The sequence below is a fragment of the Natrix helvetica genome, assembly GCF_964273705.1.
Source record: "Natrix helvetica genome assembly, chromosome: 1".
Taxonomy (NCBI): domain Eukaryota; kingdom Metazoa; phylum Chordata; class Lepidosauria; order Squamata; family Natricidae; genus Natrix; species Natrix helvetica.
This window is the reverse complement of record NC_138548.1, coordinates 296,623,318-296,650,572: the sequence shown is the minus strand read 5'-3', so window position 1 is coordinate 296,650,572 and position 27,255 is coordinate 296,623,318. Positions and strand designations below refer to the sequence as shown.

At 41.3% G+C, this 27,255-nt stretch overlaps 1 protein-coding gene across 1 annotated transcript in view; it reads right to left on the bottom strand.

The window, feature by feature from the left end:
* APEH (acylaminoacyl-peptide hydrolase) overlaps positions 1–25,056 on the bottom strand; it is a 43,404-nt gene extending 18,348 nt beyond the window's left edge. The window contains exons 1-30 of the mRNA XM_081966397.1: positions 24,761–25,056; positions 22,991–23,120; positions 22,256–22,382; positions 21,667–21,757; positions 21,303–21,378; positions 20,859–21,016; positions 19,816–19,953; positions 18,834–18,925; positions 18,329–18,369; positions 18,122–18,243; positions 17,515–17,575; positions 16,720–16,850; positions 16,070–16,121; positions 15,797–15,885; positions 15,505–15,643; positions 15,277–15,360; positions 15,098–15,178; positions 14,599–14,687; positions 13,651–13,841; positions 13,468–13,570; positions 13,253–13,359; positions 12,932–13,022; positions 11,763–11,850; positions 9,226–9,572; positions 8,923–9,040; positions 6,549–6,675; positions 5,634–5,721; positions 5,007–5,082; positions 1,927–2,045; positions 1,040–1,177 (exon numbers count right to left, since the gene is read on the bottom strand). Of these exons, the coding sequence (XP_081822523.1) occupies positions 1,040–1,177; positions 1,927–2,045; positions 5,007–5,082; positions 5,634–5,721; positions 6,549–6,675; positions 8,923–9,040; positions 9,226–9,572; positions 11,763–11,850; positions 12,932–13,022; positions 13,253–13,359; positions 13,468–13,570; positions 13,651–13,841; positions 14,599–14,687; positions 15,098–15,178; positions 15,277–15,360; positions 15,505–15,643; positions 15,797–15,885; positions 16,070–16,121; positions 16,720–16,850; positions 17,515–17,575; positions 18,122–18,243; positions 18,329–18,369; positions 18,834–18,925; positions 19,816–19,953; positions 20,859–21,016; positions 21,303–21,378; positions 21,667–21,757; positions 22,256–22,382; positions 22,991–23,120; positions 24,761–24,895 (3,429 nt within the window). The 5' untranslated portion in view covers positions 24,896–25,056. The remainder of the gene's footprint in view (positions 1–1,039; positions 1,178–1,926; positions 2,046–5,006; positions 5,083–5,633; positions 5,722–6,548; positions 6,676–8,922; positions 9,041–9,225; positions 9,573–11,762; positions 11,851–12,931; positions 13,023–13,252; positions 13,360–13,467; positions 13,571–13,650; positions 13,842–14,598; positions 14,688–15,097; positions 15,179–15,276; positions 15,361–15,504; positions 15,644–15,796; positions 15,886–16,069; positions 16,122–16,719; positions 16,851–17,514; positions 17,576–18,121; positions 18,244–18,328; positions 18,370–18,833; positions 18,926–19,815; positions 19,954–20,858; positions 21,017–21,302; positions 21,379–21,666; positions 21,758–22,255; positions 22,383–22,990; positions 23,121–24,760) is intronic.
* Between the last annotated feature and the right edge of the window lie 2,199 nt (positions 25,057–27,255).

Here is a 27,255-nt window from a genome sequence, read left to right as displayed (position 1 = left end):
TAAATGCTAAGCTATGTTATGTCCCGCGATCTTCCTCAGTAAGCTGAAGGATGCCGCGCAGGAGATCTGATTCTTCAAAAAGATCATCTACTAGGAGTCGATCCAATCCTTGGAACTGCTATTTGGTAGTAACTCTCCAATTACTCTCTCCCTCTGTTAGAAATTCTTGGGAGGAAATAGTCCTGCAAATATATTTTTTCCAACAGATTCCTGCTGCCATTCCGTGTTTCAGCTAAACTTGCATGAAAGGCCAAGACACCATCCAGCAGTGAAAACAGTAGCAATACAGTTGAACTGAGCACAGTATAAATGTCAGACTAAGTACTGAATAATAGTTTTCAAACAGTGTTTCAAGCTGTTTTAAAGGGAATGCAATTGCATGGCTTCAGTTAACTAATTTCCTACTAAAAATCTAAGCCAATTAGATTTCCTCCTATTTTTTTTCCCTTTAAAGGAAAAGCTGGAAGAAAACAGAATGAATGGTTTTAAAAATCATGCTAGTACTATGCCTCATAAACAGAATTTTACATAATTTCAAACAATGTAGATTTACATTTTATTTCCAAAATTTCTGATTTTTTCCCCACTTTTTTTTCTGACCACAAATGTTTTATGATTGATAGAGTTAAGAATGATCCATCTGGAAGTAGCAGCATAAATGTGGGTGTTGAGTTAATATGACAACATCTTGCCCCAGATTAACAAATACATTTATAGGAAATATTTTCTATCTAATGCAAAGTTATCCTTGCATACTCATAGCATCTGTTATGAGGTCATTGAATAATACCTATTCAAAGTATGCAAGTAATGTATAGAAACTGCATTTACAAAAGAGGCAAACACATCAAGGGCCATGTTAAAGCTTAACTGAACAGAACATTTTCCAAAACTCACCTTAGCCTCCCATCCTGAATAAATATGTTTTATATATGCTTCTGCAAACAAAAATACCCAATTTAATGCTTCTTAAGTGGAGGCCTGGGGTATTGTTTTTGTCTTCTTCCCAATTTAACTTACCAGGCTGCATTATACTAACCTGCCCAGGGGAGAGGTGCCCTGGGATGTCTTGTAGCACTGAAACCTCAGTGGTTTCAATATTCAACACACATAACACAGGGGCACTTTTGTCGCCCAATGCCTCTCCCCAGTTGTCATTGTACACAAACTGCTCATTCTAGAAGGTAATCAAATAAATAAGTATTTTAGAGAGCTATGTATCTGCATTCTTTCACAAGATAGACTGAATATAAATACTATTACAATTGTGTAAGGATTGAACGGTGACATCACCATTGCCTGGGGGCCCATCAAAGTGGTACCCATCTATCTATTTGTCACCCACTTTCGAACTGCTAGGTCAATAGGAGCTGGAGCATGTGACAGGAGCTTACCCCATCTCATGGTAACAACCGGGTCTCAAACATGGACCTGCCGATTGTCACTGCCCAGTGTCCTATCCTCATGAGCACTCCTTTTATAAATTACAGTCCCCTTCCCCACGAGGCTTGTTGAATCACACTAGTAAGTCTGAGTAGTGATAACATTTGAAATCTAAAATTTGCAAACTGTTTGCTAGGAACTGAACGCAATGATGCAATGCAACGATGAATTTTGTGCAATTTTTCTTGAGCTTATATTCGCCTACAGGTAAATATAAATTCAACATGCAATGGGCCAAAAGTAAGGATTTATTATGTCCCCTTTACAGTAAACAATACTTCAATCAAACCATGCATGACTTGGAAGCTGCAACTGGGAACAAAATACAGTGGTAATATTGCTAGCAGGTCAACCTATCTGCTGCCTATTTTGAAGTTGCTGCATTGGTTGCTAATAACCTCTTGGACCATAAGATACTTGACATAGTTCAGTTATTCGAAAAAACCCAAAGAAAGGAAAAACTCTATGTCTTTCTTTATTTACCTCCTGTCCTTCAGTGAATTCCTCCTGAGAGAAAAAATGTTGTTTTGGAGAGTGCCTTCTTTCTGCAACATACACAATCTGAGTTTCTGAGCTGGACCAAGCAAAGCATCGAAACTGCTCTGTGGTAGGACAGAAACAGGAAATAACATGTGTAAGTAGAGTACAAGTTTGCAGAATCACCTGACCAAATTAAAAAAGCTAGCTGAACTTACATGCTGATTGTAAACTGTGGGTCACGGGTTGCCTGAATGGGTATGTTTTCTAAAGCCACTGAAGGGAATGAACTTTTGACTCCTAGTTCATATATTATATCTAAGTCCTAATGTGGTTTGTTTAATTTGCCCTTAGCTGATCTAACCACTGTGGCTTGTGAATCAAGGATTGTGCATTAACACAATGTATAAATTTAGCCAGTAAAATGAACAAATTATGGCTTACCATACTGTGTGAGCATTTACTGTAATCCCCTTCACAATTTTTAAATTGAGAAGTATGGTAGAAGCAATACACAGTATACTTATCAAAACAACAGGATCCAAATGATCATTTCGTTGTTTATTGGTACAGTGAGTTATTGGACTTTGGGGGGGGGGCAATAGCCCAGAATAAAGTTTCCAGGATTATATATAGGTTACAAGCATTTAAAATGGATTATGTGCATTATGCACTTTAGAAGGCAATTACATAGGCAATTATTTATCAACACCGCTGGAGATAGGAAATTAGCTGAGATTGGAATATTTTTTAATGACTAGATACAAAGTTCGACTTATTTCTTTGTCATGGCAGGAACTGTTGTGATAAGAGTATGTTTCAAATGTCACTTGTCCTTGAGGTATCAGATCTCCTTGGTTACCTGGAACGTCTACCTGCATCAAAAGGGTACCCGCTTTTGCTATGTTTAGCATTACTTTATAGAATTTTAAGCATTTTAGGTTGATTTGAAGCTAAAGCATGTGATGAAACCAAGTTACAGCTACCACTTATCACAAAGGGATTTTGGGTTGCAAGTGGATTTGTTTTACATACTAGAAATCTTTTTCCAAGGAACAGTATTTAATAATGTTTCAAATAAAGCAAGTAAATAGAACAATTCCAAATGATAACAGTTCTTACTATCATTAAAAGATTACGGCTGTTTCACTTAATTCTAGTATATGTTGATAAAGACAAAGGGTAACCAAAGTTGAAAATTACCATGCTCTTATACACTATTGTAATTTATGTTATATTGTAACTTTTATGAGAAAAAGTCTGCTTCAACAAACATACAATTTTGCGCAAATGTTTCATGCCTGTCATATCTTAAAGAACTTGGGATTTTGTTAACTGACAGGTAGCATGTTCAGTAAAGCCAGAGAGGAAATCTCTAGCACAATAGCTTGGCTTTTGCAGGCTTACATTCCAACTGTGGTTTATAACATTAAAGCTGTAAATATAATCATAGGGCCAGCCTATCTTGTGGTGATAAAAACACTGTTGACATTTCTTTTTAATTGGAGTTTCATCATACCACTTTTTAAAGAAGCAACTGCTACTTCTCAACTACTGCTTTCTAGCAATACTAATATTGAATATATATTTTCTGTGGCAACAGGAAAAGGAAAGTCCCGTGTAAGGAACTTATGTATAAAGTAATTAATTACTGAATGAAAATTGGTGTTTAATGAGGAGGCTGGAATAGAGTAATTTGAGAAAGGAGAGAACCTCTGAGAAACTTATTAAATATTTGGAATTGAGCAGTAGAATACAAATTTGAAAGTAAACTATGTATTTACATGAAATTGATAAAATGTATAAAATTTTACTGAAATTTGAAGTAGAACAAGTGAAAGACTGTATGATAAAATGTACTAAGAACTCTGGACACAATATACATACAGTGAGAAAATATGTGGTTAAATGAACTAAGATTTACATTTTGTTATAATCTAAAAAAGATTATTTTATAAAATGATGTACCATTGACATATAACTCGAGGAAATATTGTCTAAACTATATAAAGCTACTTCAAATTTATGTTAGAAATGTGGACAACGAAGGATCCTTTCATTGTGCCTGGTAGATTTCAAAAAAAGACAGACATTTTTGTGCTGAAATATATATGATGATATAAAAGAATGTAAAGGTCAACAATTCAATCCAAACCAGAACTTTTCTTTCTTTCTTGGACTAATGGATAGTCAATTGGAAAACAGCCTTGGAAGTTTTTTAAAAAAAATATAATTACTGGTAGGAGACTAGACTCTTAAATATCCACAACAAAGGAATAGTTGAAGATGAACTAGCAGAGATGGGATAATTAAGTTCTTTGATTGGAGGATGAGCAATACTATATTTATCAGTGACTGGAAACCGACAGCTGACAGAGACAAGGTTGCTTTCACCAGTGGCTGGCCATTCAACCCTGGGTAACCTGTTTCACTTCTAGGCACCCCACCTTCTGGACTAGGGACTGGCCTGAAGCTCTAGAGAAATTCCAAAAGCTTAACTGACCCCAAGCAACCTTCTATAATTTATCAACCATCTATTGATCCTCCCTGAGTTTTATTGGCCCCCTTTCGATCTTCAGACATTTATCAATCCCTTGGATAGTCTCATTGACTCTTGGGGATCAATACTGACCACTTTGGGGAACCCTGGCCTAGACCTATACTTTTCTCTTTAAAAAAATTAACCTCCATGGTCAGGGACACTTGTGTTTCACAAAACATAGCACTGCAGCCTGATTAACACAATTAATTTGACAAAGCAACAGGAAAGTATGGGTGATATTCATGGCAGGATGTCACTCAACATCTGCCACCAAGATCTGAAAGCCTGCAATCTCCAGGCTGCAATAGCCAGCAAAGCTCTTTACAAAGACCACCATCTGCAGAAAAGGCAAGAAAAAAGAAAGTATATAATACTAGACAGCTAGGAGGACTTCATTCTGGCACTGGGAAAGGGATGTTAGTAGGAAGAAGGCACATGATCAAAGGCTATGTTGGTAGAGTGCAGAGCTCACAGGGCTGAGGAAGCACCATCGCTAAGCCTGCAGAGAGCAGCATGCGGCCAAGCCTACTGTTACTGCCCTTACCATCTGTGTACACTTTGCCATGTTTATCCAGCGCTGTGAGATTGATATTTCTTACCCTCCCACTGTTGCTCCAAACCTGCTGGGACACAGAAATCAGTACAGGGCAAAATCTGCCACCACACACTGAGGCCAAAGAATCAAACAGGCTCATCAGAATTCCTCTTCCTTGTTCTTCTGTTACAACTGAAAAAGTTTTGAATTATGAGGGGCTCCGAGGAAACAAAGGATGACCGTGAATTACACAGAGCTACTTGGAACTCATTTCTCTATTAAGACCCATAACTCTAGGTCTCTTGGGTAGAACAATTACCATTCATCGTGGGACAAGCATGATTTATATGCCCAGTACATTACTGCAAAGGACCAGTTTCCATATATATTTGACCCTAGCTATGCTAACTCCTTTTACAAATGACTTTAGATCTAAGTCCGACACCTAAAGTATAAGGTTTAATGAACAAATATTTTACTTGTCCTTATTGATTCTCCTGAGTCCGTATCTTACTTCTATGTTGTAGCTAAGGCTGCCATATCTATATCAGTCAGCTTCAGCATGCAGCATTTTCAGTGCTATCCTTGCTCTCTTTAGTGGTAAGGAGAAACAGTCGTGAATAGCATATACTTTACCTCCAGGACCTCCTGTTTCTGCCCCGATTCCAAATAATGGGTGAGAATAGCTTTATATTTCCCAGTAGGAGACATTCCAATCAGCAGCCTATATTACAAGAGAAAAGGGGGCGCAGCATAAACAGGAGAGCTAACTTGGAAGCAATTTACAAGAAAAGCCTAGAGGTAAGTTTATTTCTTTCTAACTACTTCAGGTATCCACAGGGAAGAGAATTCAAGACTGCAGTGGTTAGACTTAGCACTGCAGTTTACTTCAGCTGACTGCTAGCTGCAGTTCGGCAGTTCAAATCTCATCAGGCTCAAGGTTGACTCAGCCTTCCATCCTTCCGAGGTGGGAGGACCCAGATTGTTGGGGGCAATATGCTGACTCTGTAAACCGCTTAGAGAGGGCTATAAAAGCACTACAGGTAAGTCCAAGTGCTATTGCTATTGATGCCTATGCAATCCTACGACCCCTACTAATTCTCGCCAAAAAAATTCAGTTAGCTGTGGAAGCCTTTTGCGCTCAACCTGAATGAAGTATAATCAGTAGGAATTGGACTGATGCAACATGAAACTAAGTGTGCATGCAGCTAATGGCAGGGAGAAATAAGATCTTGGAACTCTTTATCACCCATCTTCAAGATTAAGGAAAGCTAATTATCCTTACTGCAGTAACCATTCTACTGCACACCTGGTTAAGCATAAAATAAATGGTGGCCAAAGCATTTTAGGGATTACCTTACTTCCACTGCTTCTATCCATCCTATGAAGTCAGGTAGGAGGAGAATACTCTGGGTAGTTTTAGTCTTTACCAGCTATCCAGAGTGGCATGTATGAGATGGGTGACCATATATATTGATTTAAATAAAATAAGCTGGGAAAAAACTTCTAAAGCCTGACATTTACATGAGGAAACATAGATGTTTTACGTACTGATTGTGAATCTCAGCTGGCATACCAACGGGAGTAACAGAAACAATTTCTCTGCCATCGTGGTGAAGAATATACTGGCGACTGAACCTGAGTTTCTGATGGCGCTCCAGATCTGTGTGGCGCCACTCTGCAGAAAAGGAGAAAGTTGAGTGAGAAAGCTGATGCTTGCCCAGGTCTTTGGTATATAATATCATCTTTGAAATGACTAATATTTTACACTTCAATTTTTTTGGGGGGTGTTAAAATTTATGTTTAAAATGTAATGTGATAGACTACTTAGAAATACCGTGTTTCCTCGAAAATAAGACAGGGTCTTGTTTTCTTTTGACCCCCGAATTAAGCACTTGGCCTTATTTTCGGGGAGGTCTTATTATTTTTGATGTGCAGGAGGTGGTGAGTGTGGTCACCTCATGGCTGCTGCTGCTGTATTTCAATATTTTGGGGGGAGGGATTATTTTCGCGCATGGGCTCAAAAGCTCGATTGGACTTATTATCCGGTGAACTCTTATTTTCAGGGAAACAAGATATGACATAGTTTTGACTGATGCTGTGCCACCAAATCAGTGTTGACTCAGTGAACACATCAATGGATTTTCTACAGAAGGTGCTGTCCCCAAACAGGTCTTCCAATGGTGCGTCAGTTGCCACTACAATTTGGATTTTATTAGATACCTTTTCTCTTTTGATATCTCTCATAACTCAAATGAAAGAGAGAAGCAAGTCAGGCTAGTTATTGCATTGTTCTTCTATGAGCTGCCAGGCAATTGCTCTTGTTGTCTTGGTTGTGGTAGAAGTTCAGACAAGAAGCTATACTGTTCCATATTTAACAAGCTTTGATCAGAACTCTAAAACTCAATTCCTTTAAAGCCTGGAGTATTTAGTGTTAAACACATACTTAAGGAAATGAACAGTAAAGTGATTGTGTGCCATCTAGTCATTTTTTGTGTTCCAATGATTATGTAGATAGATCTTTTTCATGAAGATTTATCCTTAACCTGGTCTATCAAGTCTCCCACAATGCACTCATTGCCACTATAACTGATCCCACCCATTGCTTATTGTCTGCTTCTTCTCTTTCCTTCCACCTTTCCAGAAAGCTGGGTCTTTGCATATATAATCCTAAATAGGATAATTTGAGCATGATCATTTGTGCCTCCAGTAAGAACTCTGGGCTGATTTGTTCAGTTTGATCCATTGGTTTTTCTCTTGGCTGCCCATGGTATTCTTCTGCAACACCAAAGTTCAAGGGGATCAGTATTCTTCCTATCCTGCTTCTTTAAAGTCCAATTTTTACTTCTGTAGATGTCACAGTCTGCACAATTCTGAATTCTGTAGGTATACACATGTTTTAGAACTTGATTATCTTTTCCAAGACCTTCATGGCTGCAGTACCAATGCTAACCTGTAGTCTACTTTTTGACTGATTGTTCCTTTGTTATTGACAGTTGATCTTAAAAGGCAGAAGCTCTCTACTACTACCACTTTGATACCTTCATTGTCAGTTGTAGGACTGGTTATTCCACCTGTTGTCATTAGTTTGCTCTTCTTTATATTGAATTTATTGCCATTATTTCACTGTGCTCTTTGACTTTTAATGTTGGGACTTGCAGATTCAAGCTAGTAGGGTTATTAGTGGATTTGACAAAACAAAATTAACACTTGAAATATGCCATATTTTATTTTAGTATTCAATTGCACTCAGAATTCCCCCCTCTAAGACTCCATCATCCTCAATCACAATGTACAGAAGACTAAGCAAAGTTTCTCCAATTGGTAGACTATACATCAGTTTGTGCCAGCCCATTTCTTCATGTTTGCAAAATGCAAAAAGTACTTCAAACGCTACCTCATTTGAGGGTAGTTCAAGAAGCTGGCAAACCAAGAGAACTTGAAAGTAACCCCTTTTGCCTTCCTAACATAAACTACAGGTAGTCCTCGACTTATGGCCGCAATTGAGCCCAAAATTTCTAAAAGTTGCTAGGTGAGACATTTATTAAGTGAATTCTGCCCCAATTTACGATCTTTCTCACTGCTGTTAAGTGAATCACTGCGATTGTTAAGTTGTTAACACGGCTATTCAACGAATCTGGCTTCCCCATTGAGATTGCTTGCCAGAAGGTTGCTAAAGGGGATCACATGACCCTGGGACATTGCAATCGTCATAAATATGAATCAGTTGCCAACTCTCTCAGTTTTGATCGTGTGACCATGGGGATGCTGCAACGAAAAATGGTCATACATGACATTTTCCCCCAGGTGCCGTTATAACTTTGAACGGCCACTAAACGAATTGCTATAATTCGAGAGACCACCTGTACTCTGAGGGCCAGGACCGGCTGGAACAAGAAACAGGGATTCCAGTGAAGTGGCTCACCTGTGTAGAGGGGCAGGCACTTGGCGCCACGGGCAGTAACCTCGGGTCCGACGCTGGCATAAGTCACCGACGGAAAGCGGCTGACTTCCTGGTAGACGGTCTCGATTCGGCCGGACAGCTGGAGAGAGAGAGAGCGAGAGCGAGAGAGAGCAAGCGAGTGACCAAGGCAGCAGCGATGAGTTGAAGGGCGCCTCCTTAGGAGCAGCTTCCCCGTTTCTTCTTCGCCATCCGGGGACGCAGCGGGGCCAGTTCTCCCTCCCTCCCTCCCCTTCCTTTACACTCCTAGCCTCAAAGTCGCCCTACCGCTTCTCTCGCGTTTTCCGAGCTTCGCGCCATACTCTTCTCCCGTCGCCCGAAAACCTGCCCGAGCCCCGGCAGAGCAAAAACCAGGTGCGTCCGCTCAGCCTCAAAAAGGCCGACGCTGCAGTAGAACAGCGGGCGCGAGATAAGGAATAGCCGCGGTGATTGGCTCGGCCAGATGACAAAAGGCGGGACCAGCCTCGTCTCGCCCGTCTTCCTCACAGCCCGGCGGGGGCAGAGCGCGGCTTCGGCCTCCGGCGCTTCAGACCCCCGAGAAAGCAGCGCGTGGCTTTCCCCCTCCGGCGTTTCTTCTTCTCGTGCCGTCGTCCAATTTAAACGCCCAAGCCCGCCTTATTTTGCTTCCCGGGCTCATTCACGCAATCCGCCCATCAGCTGTCAATACAGCAAAACGTGGGGCTAGGGAAGAGGGCGCGCCGGGCTTGACAGGCGAAGGGAAGGCGGAGAGGAAAAGCAGAGTTATTTTCGGCTGGCGGGTATATAGTAGCGTGAAATGATATGTATATGGTACATATGTATCATATGTTGTGACGCTCCAGTGTCATGCGAACCTAAAAAGCTGAAGCGGAATGAATTGACTACGGGACGAAGCGGCAGTGCGCAAGCACGCAATTTAGTTTTTGCCAGAGGAGTGAAAATAAATAAATAAAATAGGCATGCTAACAACAACAAAAAGAAACCCTAAGGAGTAGGGTCACCATAAGTGATGAAAAACCACCATTTATTCTACTAAGGAAATTGATTTTTTTTTTTTTTTTGCTTTTCCTCTTTGAGCTGATTTTCATGCCAGCTGCTTACAGATGAAGACTATCCACGTTACAAGAATCAGGTATTATCACAGTATCGGAATAAGCTTTTATTCCCCCTTTGTCTTTTTCACCGTTATCCCTTCATCTTGTGTCTTCCTAGGCAAAGATTGTCTGGATTCATTTATAAAAGCAGTTCAGAAGTTTTTTCTGGCAGAAGAGAAATACTTTCAACATTGAGGCTAGAGGCTAAATTCACTTATGGGAATACAACCTGTTTATATTCTATTATAAAGAATATAAACATGCATATCCCTCATCCATGCTAATTATTTGATCAAAAGAAACTGTTGTGGCCGGTCAGCTGCTGGCCCCTCCAGAAGCTGAATCAGAGGAGGCAGCGGCTTGGGAGTCAAGGCAATCTGAAAGCTCGGAAGAAGAGGGAATGGAGCTGTCAGAGACAGAGGCGAGTGTGGGCCGTTCATCAGCCCTCAGATGGAGAGTCAACACTCCCCATATCTGGACGTAGCTGATGAGGAAGAGGAGAAACAGCTGGGTCCAGTGAGTGCCTGACGTGTGGATGTGCAGGAAGCAGAGGAGAGCAGTGGAAATCTATGGACTGATCCATGGGATAGAAGAGCCATTGCTGCTAGCGAAGCCCCACCCTAGCTCTGGGGATAAAAGGCAGGGGACAGAGATGAATAGGTGTGGCAGAAAACTATTCATCTCCCTGCTGGACAGACTTGTTAGTCTGCTGTGAAAAAGACTTTTGCTGGGACTGCTGGCACTCCTAATAAAGCAATCATTGATTTAACTACAGATGTTTTGTCGTGTTTGGGAGCCGGGTCAGAACAGAATCCTTGTGTATCTGTGCATTTGAATACAGTAGTTGACTTACATCCAGATGCTTAGTGAGCATTTGAACTTACAATGGTGGTCCCCCAAAAGTACTTATGACTGAATTCTGAAGTTCACTCATATACACACATAACGGTCACAGGGCGTTAAGACACTTGGCAAACAGTCTGCATTTATGGCCAGTGTTATTGCTATTGCTAATCAGGGACCAGGAAATATTCAGTTCTGAAGGCGAGTGGCAAAGATGAAGTGGTTATTTCAATAAAAATGTCAACAAAATTTCATTTATAGCACATTCTTACAACCCTGCAATACATTACTCAGTGCAGCATCACTACAAACCAAGCATAAAGCAGTGCAGTATGAAACAAAACACAGGAGATTGAAATCCTTGTTCAAATCACTGGTCTTTGGTAAATCAGAAGCTATCCTATGAAGGAGTATATTTTAATTTAACCATTCTTCCAGATGGAAAAAGATAACATTTTATAAATAGAACAAGTAACAGGTTATTTTCTCAATTAGGTTTCTTTAAATAGTAATTCTTTAAATAGTAATTCTTCTGTGAACAAAGAACAAAGATGTGTGATGTCCTATTTCATGTGAGAACAAATAGCAGGCATATTCCAGTTAATTAAATTGTTAAAAAGGCTTATTACTAGATACTTGTGCACAGACTGCAGTGACAGTAATTCTTTGGTCTGGTAGTGAATTATTTTTATTTTCCTAGACAACCCTTAACATGTTGTGGCTTATTACTACAGCTATTAAAGTTCACTGTTAAACAGATTCATAGAATCAGATTTGGAAGGGACCAAAGAAGTCATCTAGTCCAATCCACGTAGTCTTGGATTCATGATAGCATGTGTGATAGATGAGCTTCCAACTACTGCTTGAATACATTAGTGAAGAACTTACCACTGGCTGACAAGTAAGGAAATTCTTCCTGGTGTCTAGCCTGAACCTGCTTCACTATAATTTTAACTTTTGGTTCTGCTCCTGCCCTCTGGGGAAACAGTATAAATCAACTGGAAGTCTTTAAGAAGATGTTGGATAGCCATTTGCCTGAAATGGTATAGGGTTTCCTGCCTAGGCAGGGGGTTGGACTAGAAGACCTCCAAGGTCCCTTCCAACTCTGCTATTGTATTATTGTATTGTATTATTGTATAATTCCCTCATCTATGAAGCAACTCTTCAGATATCTGATGATTGCTATCATATCTTCCCGTAGCTGGATTTCTGTATGCTAAACGTGTTTTCCAGTTCATTCACCATTTTGGTAGCCCTCCTCTAAACTTGCTTCTACATTACTGTGCTGTTCCAAATATGGTGCTTCAAACTGGACCGTTCTCCAAAAGGGTTTTGACAAGGGCAGAGTGGAGTGGAACAATTACTTCCTATGATCTGGACTGTGTTCCTGTTAACACACACTGAAATAACATTTGCCTTTTTAGTAGCTGCATCACACCGCTGGCTTTGTTTAACTTGTGGTCAACAATACCCAGATTCTTTTCATATACACAACATCAGGTTTCTCCAATCCAAGCCATCAAGAAACTTAAATTTGTGAAGCATAATTTCATTCTTTAAATTTCAAGTTAATGATTTTACATCAAAATACTGCATTCCAGTCATTCCCAATCTAAGTTTAAACTAGATAATTAATTTATAGAAATTAATAAGAATATCCCAAGAATATATTCTGCAGCTTGATTTCTGAAATTCATTCTTCTCAGTTTAGCGCCAATCATTTAAACGAAATTACAGAAAGTCTAATACCATCTAATGGGAATAATTTATCAGTGCTCTAGTACTTGACCGTTCTGCATAGTTATCATGGTGATATTGTTGATAAAATGCTAAATTTGGCAAAATGATATATTTGGCCAGTGTAGCCTCTCTCTCAAGCACAATTGAGAGGCCCAGAGGATGATGTCCACATTGTTATGTGCCTGTTCACATTTTGGAGACTAGGGATCAGAGTACCAATCAGCTGCTAGAAGGTCTTTCAAACTGAAGAGACTTGACTTTCTGTTAGCTGGCCTCAACCCAAAAAGTGTAAGCTTCTGTAATGGTTATTTCAAGTGTTGGAGGAGCCAGAGTGCAATATTCATGAAACCGTCTGCCTCAGCCTCCACGCTGGATAGTGCATGATTATCATTTGGATACTGCAACATCCTAGAAATATGAAGAGACAGAGGCATCAGCTAATATACAATTACTTTGCTGACATTTCCCTTCTTATCATCATTTCAACCCCATCTTCTGCCTAGATTATCATTTTATTTTATTCCCCCCCTCCCCCAGTTGCATATATTTCTGTTTTTCTCTTATTTCATAAAGTTGCATGTTTTCCTGGTTTTCTCTTGTAGACCCCCAGTTTCTTCAGTTCTACCCAAGAGACTTACCGGGTTGGAATACCCCTGGACCTAAGTGCATGGTAATACTCCAAGCCTTGCTTGGGGGGAACACGTCTATCTTCTTCTCCAATCAACAGGAGAACTGGCGCTTGAACCTAAGGGAAAGAATGTAAGGTGGCAATCAAAATATTGAAAATAAGAAAAAAAATATGAGGATCTGAGAGTAATGGATAAACAAAAAGGGAGGGAAAGATGTATTGTACCTTGTCAACAAACTGCATAGGTGAATGAAGCAGCATCTTTTCCCATTGTTCAGGAACTGGGAGAGCAGCTTGGTCATAGGGTAGCCCGATCTCAGTCATGCACCTAGAAGAAGCCACAGAGCAGGCATCAGTAAAGACAGCATCTGCTCAAAAGGGAGAACATAGTTTTTCATAAATATTCACCAATCAGGGATATCCGTGCTTCCAATCATGGATGCCATATTAACTACAGGATTCCTGGTCACACAGGCTTTATAAGTGCTAGGATATTGGCCAATCAGATGACAAGATAAGAAGCCTCCATGAGATCCTCCAAGCAAAGCTACTCTCTTTGAATCCAGAGGTTCTTTCTGTAGCATCTGCTCTACACAGGACTACAAGGAAAAGAAAAGGTTTACAATTACTGAGGGAGCAAGGATAACATCTTGAATAGACATGTGGACAAAGCAAATCCAAATGTTTAGCTGAGTTCTGATAGGACTATGATTAGGTTGTCGCAATGTATACCTTGAAAAGTACAAACTACATTTGGATAGACCGGGGGGTCAGCAACCCGCGGCTCTGGATCCGCATGTGGCTCTTTCATCCCTCTGCTGGGGCTCCCTATCGCCACCACAATTTTGAGAAGAGCTTCCGGTTAGGGGGAGGGAAGCAGGGCATGCCAGGAGGAGACTCTATGGCAAGGGGTGGGTTTTCCAGTCAGCTCCACAATTGATAGGGCTTTCGATTAGGACAGGTAGAGGAAAAGGAATGCCGCGCTAGAAGTAGACTCTATGGTGGGGGAACCGGACTTCTACTTGGCTCCAGAATTGAATGGGGTGCTTCTGTTTAGGACTTTTGTGGCTCTTTGAGTGTTTAAGGTTGCTGACTCCTGGGATAGACCCTTGTGTTAAAGTTTCCCATTCTTGTATATATATAAGAACAAATATATTACACACATCTCTAAAGGAGGTATAGTCTCCCAGGAACTTCACACTTATTCTACTGAGAGTTTGATTTGGCAAGGGAATATAAACAGCCATTCTCCTTGGTAACAGTTGAATCCCTTTCTTGCTACACTAAATATCTACATTTCTCCACATAGTGAAGGTTTCAAACACTTGTTGGAAATGGAGCAAAGGACTTTCTTACCTGCACATCTTTGACATCCTGGCAGCCCACATTTCCTGGTAGTGAATCCACACTATCCTGGCCAAAGCCTAATGATCCTCGGTAATTCACTTAAAGGGAGAGAAAGCACAATATTAAGGTAGCCAACCTTTCTCTGGTTCCAAATTTATTTGTCTTAGTAAGACTTCACTACATTGAATAATGCCTCCAACAATGTTAGAAGCTCTGGATTTTACTATTGGAATTAGCCTTGACATAGCTCCAGTATAAAAAGACTCCAACTTCTTGTGAATACGATGATGTGGCTGAGACTGCTAAGAGATTATGCCCATACACATCTAGAAGCACAAGGTTGGGGAAGTTTGTCTTTCTAAAAGAATGTCCATGTCAAGAGTTCTGAACTGACTATCACAGCACTATAATCTATCTCTGCTTGCGTAAATACCCCGATGGCTGACTACAGTCCTTATGCCAGATGGCCCAGGAGATATCTTGGTGTCTGAAAGAGATTATTACTCACCCAACAGCACAGCAAATCCCATTCGACAGAGGACTGCTGGATACAGCATCCAGGTGGTGGTGAACACTGAATGGGGGCCTCCTTTCAAGAAAAATAATGGAGTCCAGCTCATATGAATGGTGAGGAAATGACATTATACAGGACCAGGATGAGGGAAGGAAACAAGACAAGCAACTTACCATGTGGTGACACCACTAATGGAAGTTTGGTTTGCTCTGCTACCTGAGTGGGCTTTAGCAGTATGGCTTCAAAATCTAGGCCTCCTGGGAATACAGGAAATAATTTGCCAGTTAAGGAAAAATCACTATCAGCCTTCCAAGTTTTTTTCTGTAGAAAGGCAATTCATATTGAAGCATAAAAATAACAGATGGTTAAATTGGTCCAAAATGTCCCCTCTGGATACTCACTGTACTGGGGATTGTCTTGATCTGGAGAAGGCTGAAGAGTATGGACATCCCAACTAATACCTTGAATTGGGCTGGTTTCTTCTAGACATACCCAGTTCACGTCTGCTTCCTTGCCTGCAGGAGGCAGAAAAGCTACCATCTGCAGCAAGATAAATTATTAAAGGAGATATCCAGCATTAAATCCTATTTTGTTGGATCAATAATATTTGGCTTTAAACCGATGTTGGGTGGAAAGTACTTAATCATGACACTGAAGCTCAAGGATTTCCAACATAGGCCACACAGAACTTACAAGCATAGGAGGAGAGTTAGGAGTGGAGAATCTGGCCACCATCAGATCTCTGTCAATGGTGAGCAGCACCCAGCTTCCAAGAGAAGAGCCTAGTTTAGGAAAGGAAAAAAATACCAATATCAATGCTTCTGTCTGGGTATCTTCCTTATCCAAGCAGAAGTATGCCTAGCTTGCCAGTTTGGTTCTAAGCTAATATATTAGCATTTTTTCCATGGGATTTCTCAGTTAGGTAACAGCATCCAGTTACTGAGATAAGGAAAATTTTATACTTACTTTTGGTGAGTGAACATACACTTTTTGATGACATATCCACCACAATCAGCTCCTAGGGAAAAAACAGCATATGAAGGATCTACTGTGTACACACACACACACACACTACCCTGTTTCCCTGAAAATAACACCCCAATTGGGCTTTTGAGCGCATGCGCTAAAATAAGTCCTCCCCTGAAAATATTGCAACACAGCAGCAGCCATGAGGTGACCACACTCGCCGCCTCCTGCACCTCAAACATAATAAGCCCTCCCCGAAAATGGGTCCAAGGGCTTATTTCGGGGATGAAAAGAAAATAAGACACTTTCTTATTTTAGGGGAAATACGGTACACACAAACACACACACACCATACCGCAATTTATAACAAATTAAACACGTGAGACTAATATAGAAGATAAAGGAAAGACAATAAATGCCAGGACCCACATAATCCATAACCATCTCTATAGATGTCCTTATGTCATTATAAACCTAGATCAGTTTGGAAACCTCCATGTGATTTTAAGTTTAGATTGTTCCTTGATTCAGCAGACCTGATGCTTTAAAAACATCTATCTGGAAGAATCTTTAGAGGATAGCCAGATTGGATACATTTAGTTTGTACAAAATACTCTTGGCTCGGCCTAACAATCCAGCAATATCCTTACCTGCCTGCTGCGCTGAGTTGTGTCCAGCACAACTCTTTGACTGTCTGCTGCCCAACAATGCTCAGGCAGTGCTGTGCTATAGATTCCAGCAAATCCATCTGGAAGAGAGAGCAAATTCATGCAGGCAGCAGCTGTTTTCATGAAATTAAGACAGAAAGGCTCCATTGGGAACTATATTTCACCAGATTTAGATTCTCTAAATGTTCAGCATTCAACATGTTTAGGAGAGATATGTGTAGGTGTTCCCAAATCCACTTTTATCAGATTTCAGATCTGGCATTTTCCAGTTTTTAGGGGGGGAAAAACCCTCAAAGATTGGCCTATTCGAATAAGAATTAAACTTATTAATGTGAGGCTAGGAAGGGATTCTTTTCAGCTTTTAGTTTTAAAGAAAATATGAAACACGTATGGCTTGGGCTTTATTTATTTCACAAGTATTCCTTTTTAAGCACTTCCTAGATTGGTAATGTAAACATGCTAACATGATCCTTCCAAGAAGTGCCAGAGAAGGGAAGAAGCTCCTATAGAAAATACCCGGCAGTACTGTAAGTATATCAGGATTTCCAAAGGTTGAAAAACAAAAGCCTGGAAGGGATTCTAAAGTCATCCCTTGCATTAAAAAAAAAAAAGCCATTTCCCAGCCACTAAATTATGTCTTGTTTTTAGAAGGTAGAATTAAGGATAGATCTTTTGTATCTAATGCTCCTCCTGTCACAGATTCATGTGGAGCAAAAAATCCAAGAGGAATTATTTTTCATCCATAGTTCAGAAGGCCATTTGTATCACATTACTCACCCTGGATCTGTCGAGGGACAATATCCACTATCACGGAAGTGAGCTTTGTGTACCAGTCATACTGGGGGAAAAAAGGTTGAAAGATATCAAACTGGGATGTGGCAGGAACAACTTCATGGCCTCTCAAATTAAGAAATGTCATGGGAAAGCTATGTTGCTAACCACTAGGATTCAGAATAGAGTGAGGTAGCATATGAATGAGAAAATATATAGAATAAAATGATACTTCATAAATCTATTGACTTACTTCTCCTGAAAGATAGCATCCCTTTCAAGTTTGGAAGATCGAACAAAATTGTTGCAGGTAGAAAACATTTGACCTCATTCTCCTTACTTTCATTATAGACTTCTGCCTCTGTTTGTTGAAGAAGCAACCCTCCTAATCCATAACAATCACCCCAAACGTCCAGAAGTTCCTAGTCTAATCAGATCAAACTAAACTCGGGATCATTTAGAACTCTGACCACAATATGTGACGTTCAAATGCTCAAGACTACAAAGAGCTGAAAAGTCCTGTATAAATTAAAGAGTAAATAAATGACCTGGCTAGATGCAATCAGGTTACCTGAAATTGTTTCTATGCCAATAGTTCAAAATCAGTGCTCACCATGCAGATACGGCTGCATTGCTGATGAGGTCCAGAAGCCTGATTCTCCAGGTATACGATGCGACATTGGTCTGGGCTCAGCCGTGGAGACCAAATGGCTTTGTTGTCCTCTGACAACAGCTCTGTAATAGGAGGGGATGTAATGACGTAGGTAAGAGAAATCACCAATAGAATGCACTGAGAGATAAGATGGACTCCTGTACTCACCACATTGACCGCCTGTCAGATCGACATGGAAAAGTGATGATCTGGGGGCAGAAGGGAAACAGCTGGTGGTAATGTAGGAAGGGATCATATAAGACTGGTCAGGAAAAGGGTAGAGAGATACCTTTCTTTTAAAAGTAAGCTACTGTTTTATTCAACCTTTAAATAGAAAAAGAAATATTATGCCCTGTCCAACTGAACCCGATCCCCAATGATCTTAGAAATGGATAATACTAGAATAAAAAATAATCCCTATGTATATTGGGATGTTCCTTCATCACCCTGGATGGCAGATATCACACCTCATAAAGACTATAATGCCCTTTCGCTTTAAATTTTATTTTTGGGAGGGAGAAAACCAATGCTATACCCCAAATTATCCTGGGAAAAGGGTCTTCTAAAGCTTTCCTGAGTTTATCTGCTTTCTATTGGATTTTCTACACCTCTTGCAGTATAGACAGTCAAGTCCCATTTGGATTTCTCCTTCAGTTTTTGGAAGGAAACTCACCTGCGATTGATGCAGTACTTCAAGCCTAGACGGAAAGGCTCATGATACCAGCCAATGAATACCACTCCTGTGTCATCTGGAGTCCAGAAAGCCTTGAAGCAGAGAGAAGACAATGTTAAGTTTGAAGAGGTGGTCAAAGTTAAGATTTTACTTCAGAAACCATCTTTCAGCATAGCATAGCTTAGGGGAAAAAAGCAATTTTTGCAATGAGTGAACAGGAAACACAACCCATCCCGTTGTCTGGGAATCTGATGTGTGAGATCTAAGCTGCTATTTCCAGTAAGATAAGTTTCTCTCCCTCTGAAAGGATGAATTTTTCATTATATAGCAGCTTTTATTTCTTCTGTTCAATTATGTCTCATTCTCGGGGACTGCCTTGACAAGTCCTTGCAATTTTCTTGGTGAGGTTTTTCAGAAATGCTTTGCCATTGCCTCCTTCTTAGGCTTGAGAGAAAGTGACTAGCTCAAGTCACCCAGCTAGCTTTGTGCCCAAGGCAATACACCATCTAGAACTCACCATCTCCTGGTTTCTACCATGATGCCTTAACCATTTCACCAAACTGGCAGTGGTGGGTTCTGGATCCCGTCGCAACCAGTACGCTGCGACAGGGCTGGACGTTCACCTCAGGAATGTGCGCTGCGCATGCATGCGCACACCACCGCCCTGTGATGCCCCAGCTGCTCGGTGAGGTTGCCCAGGCGCCATACGCTGTGCGCGCATGTGCAATTGGCCCGTTTCGCTCAAAAGGAGGTAAGGAATGCGGGCAGGAGGGTGGGCCCACCAAAACACCATTCCGGTACGGTGGCCACTGCTCCCAGCGGCCATCGGTACACCCGTACCGGGCCGTACCGCCCGGAACCCATCACTGTAGCATAGCTATTATATTCTTTGCAACAAGATATAGCAGGCATACATAAATTCAGTCATAATTAAGCTGCAGGTAATCACCCCCTCCCCCCATTCCAAGTGCTCTGTACTGACCTGACCAGGTGAGATATATTCTGGAACACCTTCTAGCACGGAAACATTGCTGCTCTCAATGTCCAATACACACACTACAGGGATACTCTTAGCCACCAGAGTTTCCCCCCAGTCTTCATAAAATACAAACTGTTCTCCCTGAGAAAGGCAGAAAACAGCATAAAACTGAGGCATCCTTAGATACATGGCATGCTAGCAAAAGGATTCTCGCCTGTCTGGAAAATGGCCATATTCACAGTACTGTTCTAACTTTATATCAATCAAGACCAAAAATGTTTTAAGGCAAACCTTTCTTAAGGATGCAATGATTTTACAACTGGTCACAGCATCTTAAACTGCTGTAGAAGATAGTTGCTCCTTCAGAGCAGAACGAGATGAAGGCATCAGATTCCCAAAGGATCACATTAAAGCTATTTTCATAATGGGAAAAAGCATGAGATACCTTCTCCTGGACGCTGATATCAAGTATTGGACACCCAGCAAGCAGCTAATTTTCATCCAAAAGAACAGGCAATAACATGGAACACTTCTTAAGAAACTGGATAGAAGATGAATGCTATCCAGAACTTGAAAATCAGGCCCCTGGCTGATTTAATGACTTAAATATCAAAGCACTCAAAACAGCCCAATCCAGGGCATCACATTGCTCTTTAAAAGTTGGTTCTCACACTGATAATAAGTTGAGCAGCAGTTACAAAAAGAATGAGCAGATGCAGATACTCATAAAAATTATTTTGAAAAAACAACACCACCACCTGCATTCATGGAAGTGGGACTTTTCTCACTCTAGGGCTTTAAGAAACCAGAAGAGAGTTTTGTCACTATAAATTGTCTACATATTGGAGTCTCATTTGAAAGTCAGGGATATATTGAATGTTGTACAACTTTCCTTTGATGGATGAATTCAGAGTCCTGGAAACTTGCTTTTGCATTAACTATTTCCTCTCCAGATTGTTAAAAGGACAAGGTGACAGTTTTTGTAGCTCAAGGAAAACAGAAAGGCTGGCTTGCTGGGAAATCATCCAAGGGCATGTCCACCCCACCTTTACTGCTTTGTCTCGTCCAGTCTTGGCCAGTTCCTCTTCAGTGTTCAGCTCAGGGGCTCTGGGCTTAAAGAAAGACTCTGTCTTGGGACGCTTCTTTTCTGCCACGTAGAGAAGGTGAGTCTCTGAGTGTGACCAGGCCAAACAGCCAAACTGATCTGGGAACAGAAGATGATACTTGGTAGGCTCAAGCGTATGCATTTTCTTCCCTAAAGCTGCATCCCATTAGCCTCTATCAGAAAGCAACAGCCTAGTGGACATAGTTTTAAAATCTTTCTATCCCCCAAACATGATTTTGGATTCTCTAAACCATCCTTCAAATATATTAAAAGACTCAAGACTTCTTTCCCCAAGGTTAACCAAGGTTTTCCTACTATTTGCCATTATAGAGAGCTGATCTCTTGCCTTTTAGGAACTGAAATAGAAACTTATACAAAGCCTTACCATCATCGTATACTTGACCATGCTTCTCTAGGGCTGTCAACTCGATGCTCTTCACCTTCCGGTTTTTTTCCCAGACCTACAAGAGCAGATACACTACAGTTTAGCTCATGGAGCTTTTTCCTCACTGAAATCACTAATTAAGGCTTCCCCGACAATGGCATCAGGGTGGGAGAAAACTAGTTTCCTTTCCTGCAGGAAAATAAATCAAACCCCCACAAATCATAGCTGCTGCAACATTGCTTCCGCAGACAGAAGCAATTTAAGAATGAGACCAAAGTGCAAAGAATGAAGGACCCCTATTGCTACTGAAGAAAACCCCAAGCCATGAAGCCTTACTGAGCAGGAGAGAAGCAGGCCAACATACCTCCAGGAACTGTTTTTCCTCGCCTTTGCTATTGTTCATCTTTCGCACAACAGCTTTTTGAGTTCCACTTGGAGAATCCCGACTGAGCAGTCTAGGTGGAAAGATAGATAGATAGATAGATAGATAGATAGATAGATAGATAGATGATAGATAGACAGACAATATATATTCTATAAATATGGAATCATAAAATCATAAGGCGGACGGGCACCTTTTTGTTTGGATCCTGCCTTTATTATTTTTACAAATACTTCAAGGCACTGAACAAATTCCATACACCTTCTTCCTCCTTTTTTCTCCAAAACAACAAACCTGTGATGTGGTTGGCCTGAAATTGAGTGACTGGCCCAAAGTCACCCAGCTGGTTTTCATGGTTAAGGTGGGACTAGAACTCACAATTTCCCACTTTCTAGCTCTGTGCTTTAACCACTAGACCAAACGGGCTCTTCATAGCTGGCTTTTAAACAATCCCCTGCCCAGGGTGGGAATCCTCAAATTAGTCTCAATAAATGCCCAACCAATTTAAGTAATATATTCCACATGTTCCTTAGGTCAGCAGCAAGGAGAAGCCAATGCAGTCTAGACTTACTCTCCTTTGACTTCAGTGCAATTGCCTGAGGGGCCAGAATAGATGACGGACTGGTTGTCATGGAAAACGAGGTATTGACGGCAGAATTTCACATTTTCAGCTCTTTCCAAGTCCCGCTGTGACCACTCTGTAAGTAGAGATTTTACTATTATTTGATTTACCTAAAGAGTCCTACTTCTGTCTAGTCTGGCACAATAGAAAGCCTCCTTCACTGAATACAGAGAACCGCTATCAGAATTGGATTCACACATTGCATCAATTATCAAACGGATTCCTTAGTTTAGGTTTAATGTATTGTGTAAACCTCTCAATTCAGTGAGTGCATTTTGATTAAGGAAATTGTCACCCATTATGCTTTCTTCAGTAAAACAGGCACTTTTTTTTTTAGTGGTTTAAAAAAAGTCCACCATCATCCAATAGGGGAAACACAAAAGAAGTTATAGTTGTCAGTAACGACCTATCCTTCTCATCTTTTGTCTGCAATAGAATCTCTTACAGCTACTGTTTTTGAGTGTTTAATCTCTTGGGATCATCAGGAAAGAAGAGAGATGTCAATCAAACACAGAGCTAGAAAAAAAGTAATGCTTATGCTTAGTCTTCTGACTTATTTTGTTTATGGGATTGAGGGCCCAATGCTACATTTGACTGCTGATAACAAAATTGCACAGCGGCTATTTAAATTCTGTGGAGCCAAATATCCATCCAATGATGTGGGTTCAACTTTAAAGCACTTACCTGTATAAATATTGCAATGTTTGCCACCATACTGAGTTGTTACTTCAGGCCCAATACAAGCATGGGAAAGCGAAGGATACTGGCTCAGATCACGGTACAAAGCAGCTATTTCTTCTGTATCGTTCAGCAACTATACATTACATATATATAAAAATAAAGGACCATAATTAGTTGTGATGGACTCAAGAGAGGGGCAACAGCAGCATGTTTGCAACTAGCCATTTGCTCAAGTTAGCAATCAATAGTGAAGGAATTATGTCACATTGGCACAGCAGCCACAAAAGCCCTGGAAAGCATAAACGGCGTATGTGTCCATACCTACAAAGACCAGAATCAAGGAAGCCATTCTCTGTGACATTTTATGGAAGCGAAAGTTGGACTTTGAAGTAGGAGGATTGGAAGAGTATTGAAGTATTTGAATTTTGATGTTGAATATGTCTTAGAATACCATGGGCAACCAAAAAAAAAAAAAAAACAAGCCAATGGATTATTGAACACATCAACTCAGAGTTCTCATTTGAGGTATATATGACCAGGCTCAAATTATCCTACTCTGCACACATTATGCAAAGATCCAGCTTTCTGGAGAAGGCTCAAATGCTGGGAAAGGTGGAAGGGAAGAAGATGACAGAAGCAAGATGGATGGATTCAAGTACAGTGACAATGACAGCATCCTTTGGGGTCCTGAAAGAAAAGGTTAGGGATAGATTGCCATGGAGAAAATCTATTGGTAGGAGTCCAAAACGACTTGATGATACAAAATCAAGTTAGAAAAATGGTTTCTGAGTGAAAAGCAGGGGTCAGGAAATGCATGAGCTGGGACCACTATGACAATTTGCACCCAGCTAGCTGGGAAGTGTTGGCTCTTGATATAATAAATTTTAGTCTTCTGCAGGGTAAGAGGTCGATTCTATCAGGAGTTCCTAACCTTTATCCCCTCCCAAATCACTGGAATTATCACCGCGAAGGGCAGAATCATATCAGTGCTATAGGTAGAATACACTTGTCTTTATCTTTTTGTACAGGCTGAATTCAGACGGAACTGCCAAACTGAATTCCTGATGCGGGGATGAACAGAGTGAATTGGCCGGATCAAAGCTATTTGCCAACTCAGCCCCACCTCATCGCATTCACTGCCACTCACAGGAACCTGTTGGATGGAAACTGTTTCACTGAAATACACAAATGATAACAGTAGCAGTAACAGGAGTACTAAAATACACAAAATTAGGTCCTTGGAAGCAGTTACCGCCTGTGCTGCTCTAAAGAGGAGCAAGCAATCCCAAAAGAAAAGCATAAACAATGAATATTTAAAAGTAGGGCTTCATTAGGAGGGGCCTCAGCACAATCAAGGTAAGTTCAGCTCCTGACATATTTTTATTTTTTTGAGGATAAAGATCCCGTTTAATGGCTATGAAAAAAGAGACTTTTTGCAATGGAAAAGGAGATAAACTGAGACAATTTCCGTCGGTAGCTTTCTCGCAGCAAGCAGCCATAAAGGAAAAACGTGTCTTTCTGCCTGTGACATTATGCATAGAGAGGTTTCACCTGTTGAGCTTCGCGCTATGTGATGAAGGTATATTGGAAGAGGGACCAAGAGAGCCTTCCCAGGAGTAACACGGAGATAAAGGAGAAGGGAAACACGCCAGTCCTCCCTCCCCATTCATCGCTCTCGCTCCAAGCGGAGGGAAAGAGCTACTCACGCCATCCCCATCACACTACGGCGGCCTTTGGGGAAACACCGAGCAACAGGGAGCTGTTGCTACCCACCCGCCGTTCACCAACACGCGCGTCCGGCCCCTGACGGTCCCTCACCGGGGATTCCATGGCTCTCTTGATCGTCGCCCCGATTCCCGAGAAGTCGTGGAAGCTCCAGTTCGATTCCCCTCGAGGAGGAGGAGCCATCACCTTTGAACTACTTGGTTATGATTGGTTCCGGGCCTGTCCGTCAAATAGAGCCAGCCCGTAGAGAGAGGAGCTGGCAAGCTTTCCTCCACCCGGAGACGCGATTCAGCCCCATCCAGGGCGGGCGGCTGGGCGGGGACGAGCAGCCTTTGGACCCAAAGCATCGTAAGTTTAACTCCTTTGCCCAATCCGCTCAGAGGAAGGGCGGGGCTTACTTTTCCCCCCTCGAAGCCGGGCCCTTTTTCCAATGGGAAGCCTGCAAACCTTTAGCCGCTTCAACGTTAGATGCCAATAATAATAGTACAGTGTTTGGGAAATGTTAGGGCCGTAAGGATGAGGGCGGGAGCTGGGCGTGGCTTCAGGAGTGCGCGTCATTGGAAAAAGGTACGGCTGCTTCAGTAATTGAGAGGGGTGCTTGGGAGATACCACTATGGGGGGGGGAGCTCGTTTTCCGAAAAGTGTGCCCAGTTCATCTTTTAGCCCTGCATGACAGGCTGGAGTGAGATGGTGTCTTCCATATCTGAAGGAAGGCATCATCTGCCCCAATCACTCTTGGCCAGTGTGATGCTTGGGAAATAGCACTTAGCAATAGCACTTTGACTTATATATAATGCAATGCAATACAATACAATACAATAGCAGAGTTGGAAGGGACCTTGGAGGTCTTCTAGTCCAACCCCCTGCCTAGGCAGGAAACCCTATATCGTTCCAGACAAATGGCTATCCTACATCTTCTTAAAGACTTCCAGTGTTGGGGCATTCACAACTTCTGGAGGCAAGCTGTTCCACTGATTAATTGTTCTCACTGTCAGGAAATTTCTCCTCAGTTCTAAGTTGCTTCTCTCCTTGATTAGTTTCCACCCATTGCTTCTTGTTCTACCCTCAGGTGCCTTGGAAAATAGTTTGACTCCCTCTTCTTTGTGGCAACCCCTGAGATATTGGAACAATGCTATCATGTCTCCCCTAGTCCTTCTTTCTCTTAAGCTAGACATACCCAGTTCCTGCAACAGTTCTTCATATGTTTTAGTCTCCAGTCCCCTAATCATCTTTGTTGCTCTTCTCTGCACTCTTTCTAGAGTCTCCACATCTTTTCTACATCATGGCGACCAAAACTGAATGCAGCATTCCAAGAGTGGCCTTACCAAGGCATTATAAAGTGGTATTAACACTTCACGTGATCTTGATTCTATCCCTCTGTTGATGCAGCTTAGAACTGTGTTGATTTTTTTGGCAGCTGCTGCACACTGCTGGCTCATATTTAAATGGTTGTCCACTAGGACTCCAAGATCCCTTTCACAGTTACTACTACTGAGCAAGGTATCATCTATACTGTACCTGTGCATTCCGTTTTTGTTGCCTAAATGTAGAACCTTACTCTTTTCACCATTGAATTTCATTTTATTAGATAGTGCCCAATGTTCAAGTTTGTCAAGATCCTTCTGTATCTTAAGCCTATATTCTGGAGTGTTGGCTATTCCTGCCAGCTTGGTGTCATCTGCAAATTTGATGAGTTCCCCATTTATTCCCTCATCCAAATAATTGATGAAGATGTTGAAGAATACTGGGCCCAAAACAGAGCCTTGGGGTACTCCACTGCATACTTCCCTCCATGTAGAAGCAGTTCCATTGAGGACTACACGTTGAGTGCGGTTGGTCAGCCAATTACGAATCCATCTGGTGGTGATGCTGTCTAACCCACATTCTTCTACTTTATCTAGTAGTAGGTTATGGTCTACCTTATCAAATGCCTTACTGAAGTCCAAGTAAGCTATATCGGCATTCCTCTGGTCCACTCATTTTGTCACATTATCAAAGAATGCAATAAGATTAGTCTGGCATAATCTGTTTTTGATAAACCCATGTTGGCTTTTGGCTATTACTTTGTTTGCTTCTAGGTGTTCGCTAATTCGTTGCTTGATTATCTTTTCCACAATCTTTCCTGGTAGGCTGATAGGTCTGTACTTTCCTGGATCTGTTTTTTCCCTTTTTTGAAGATGGGAACCACATCAGCTCTTTTCCAGTCCTCTGGTAGTTCCTCTATGCTCCAGGATCTCTGAAAGATATAGTTCAGTGGTTCTGAGATCTCGTCTGCCTGTTCCTTCAGAACCCTGGGGTGTAATCCATCCGGTCCTGGTGATTTGAACTTGTCTAGGGTAGACAGGTGCTCACTTATCATTTTCTTCCCTATTTCAACTTGTGTTCCTAATCTGATTTTTGTGGTGCTGTTTTTGATAGGTTGGACTGTTTTATCCCTTTGTGTAAAGACACATGCAAAACATGAGTTAAATAGTTGTGCTTTCTCCCTGTTACTTGTCACCTTCTTGCCACTTTCTCCCAGCAATGGACCAATTGTTTCCTTA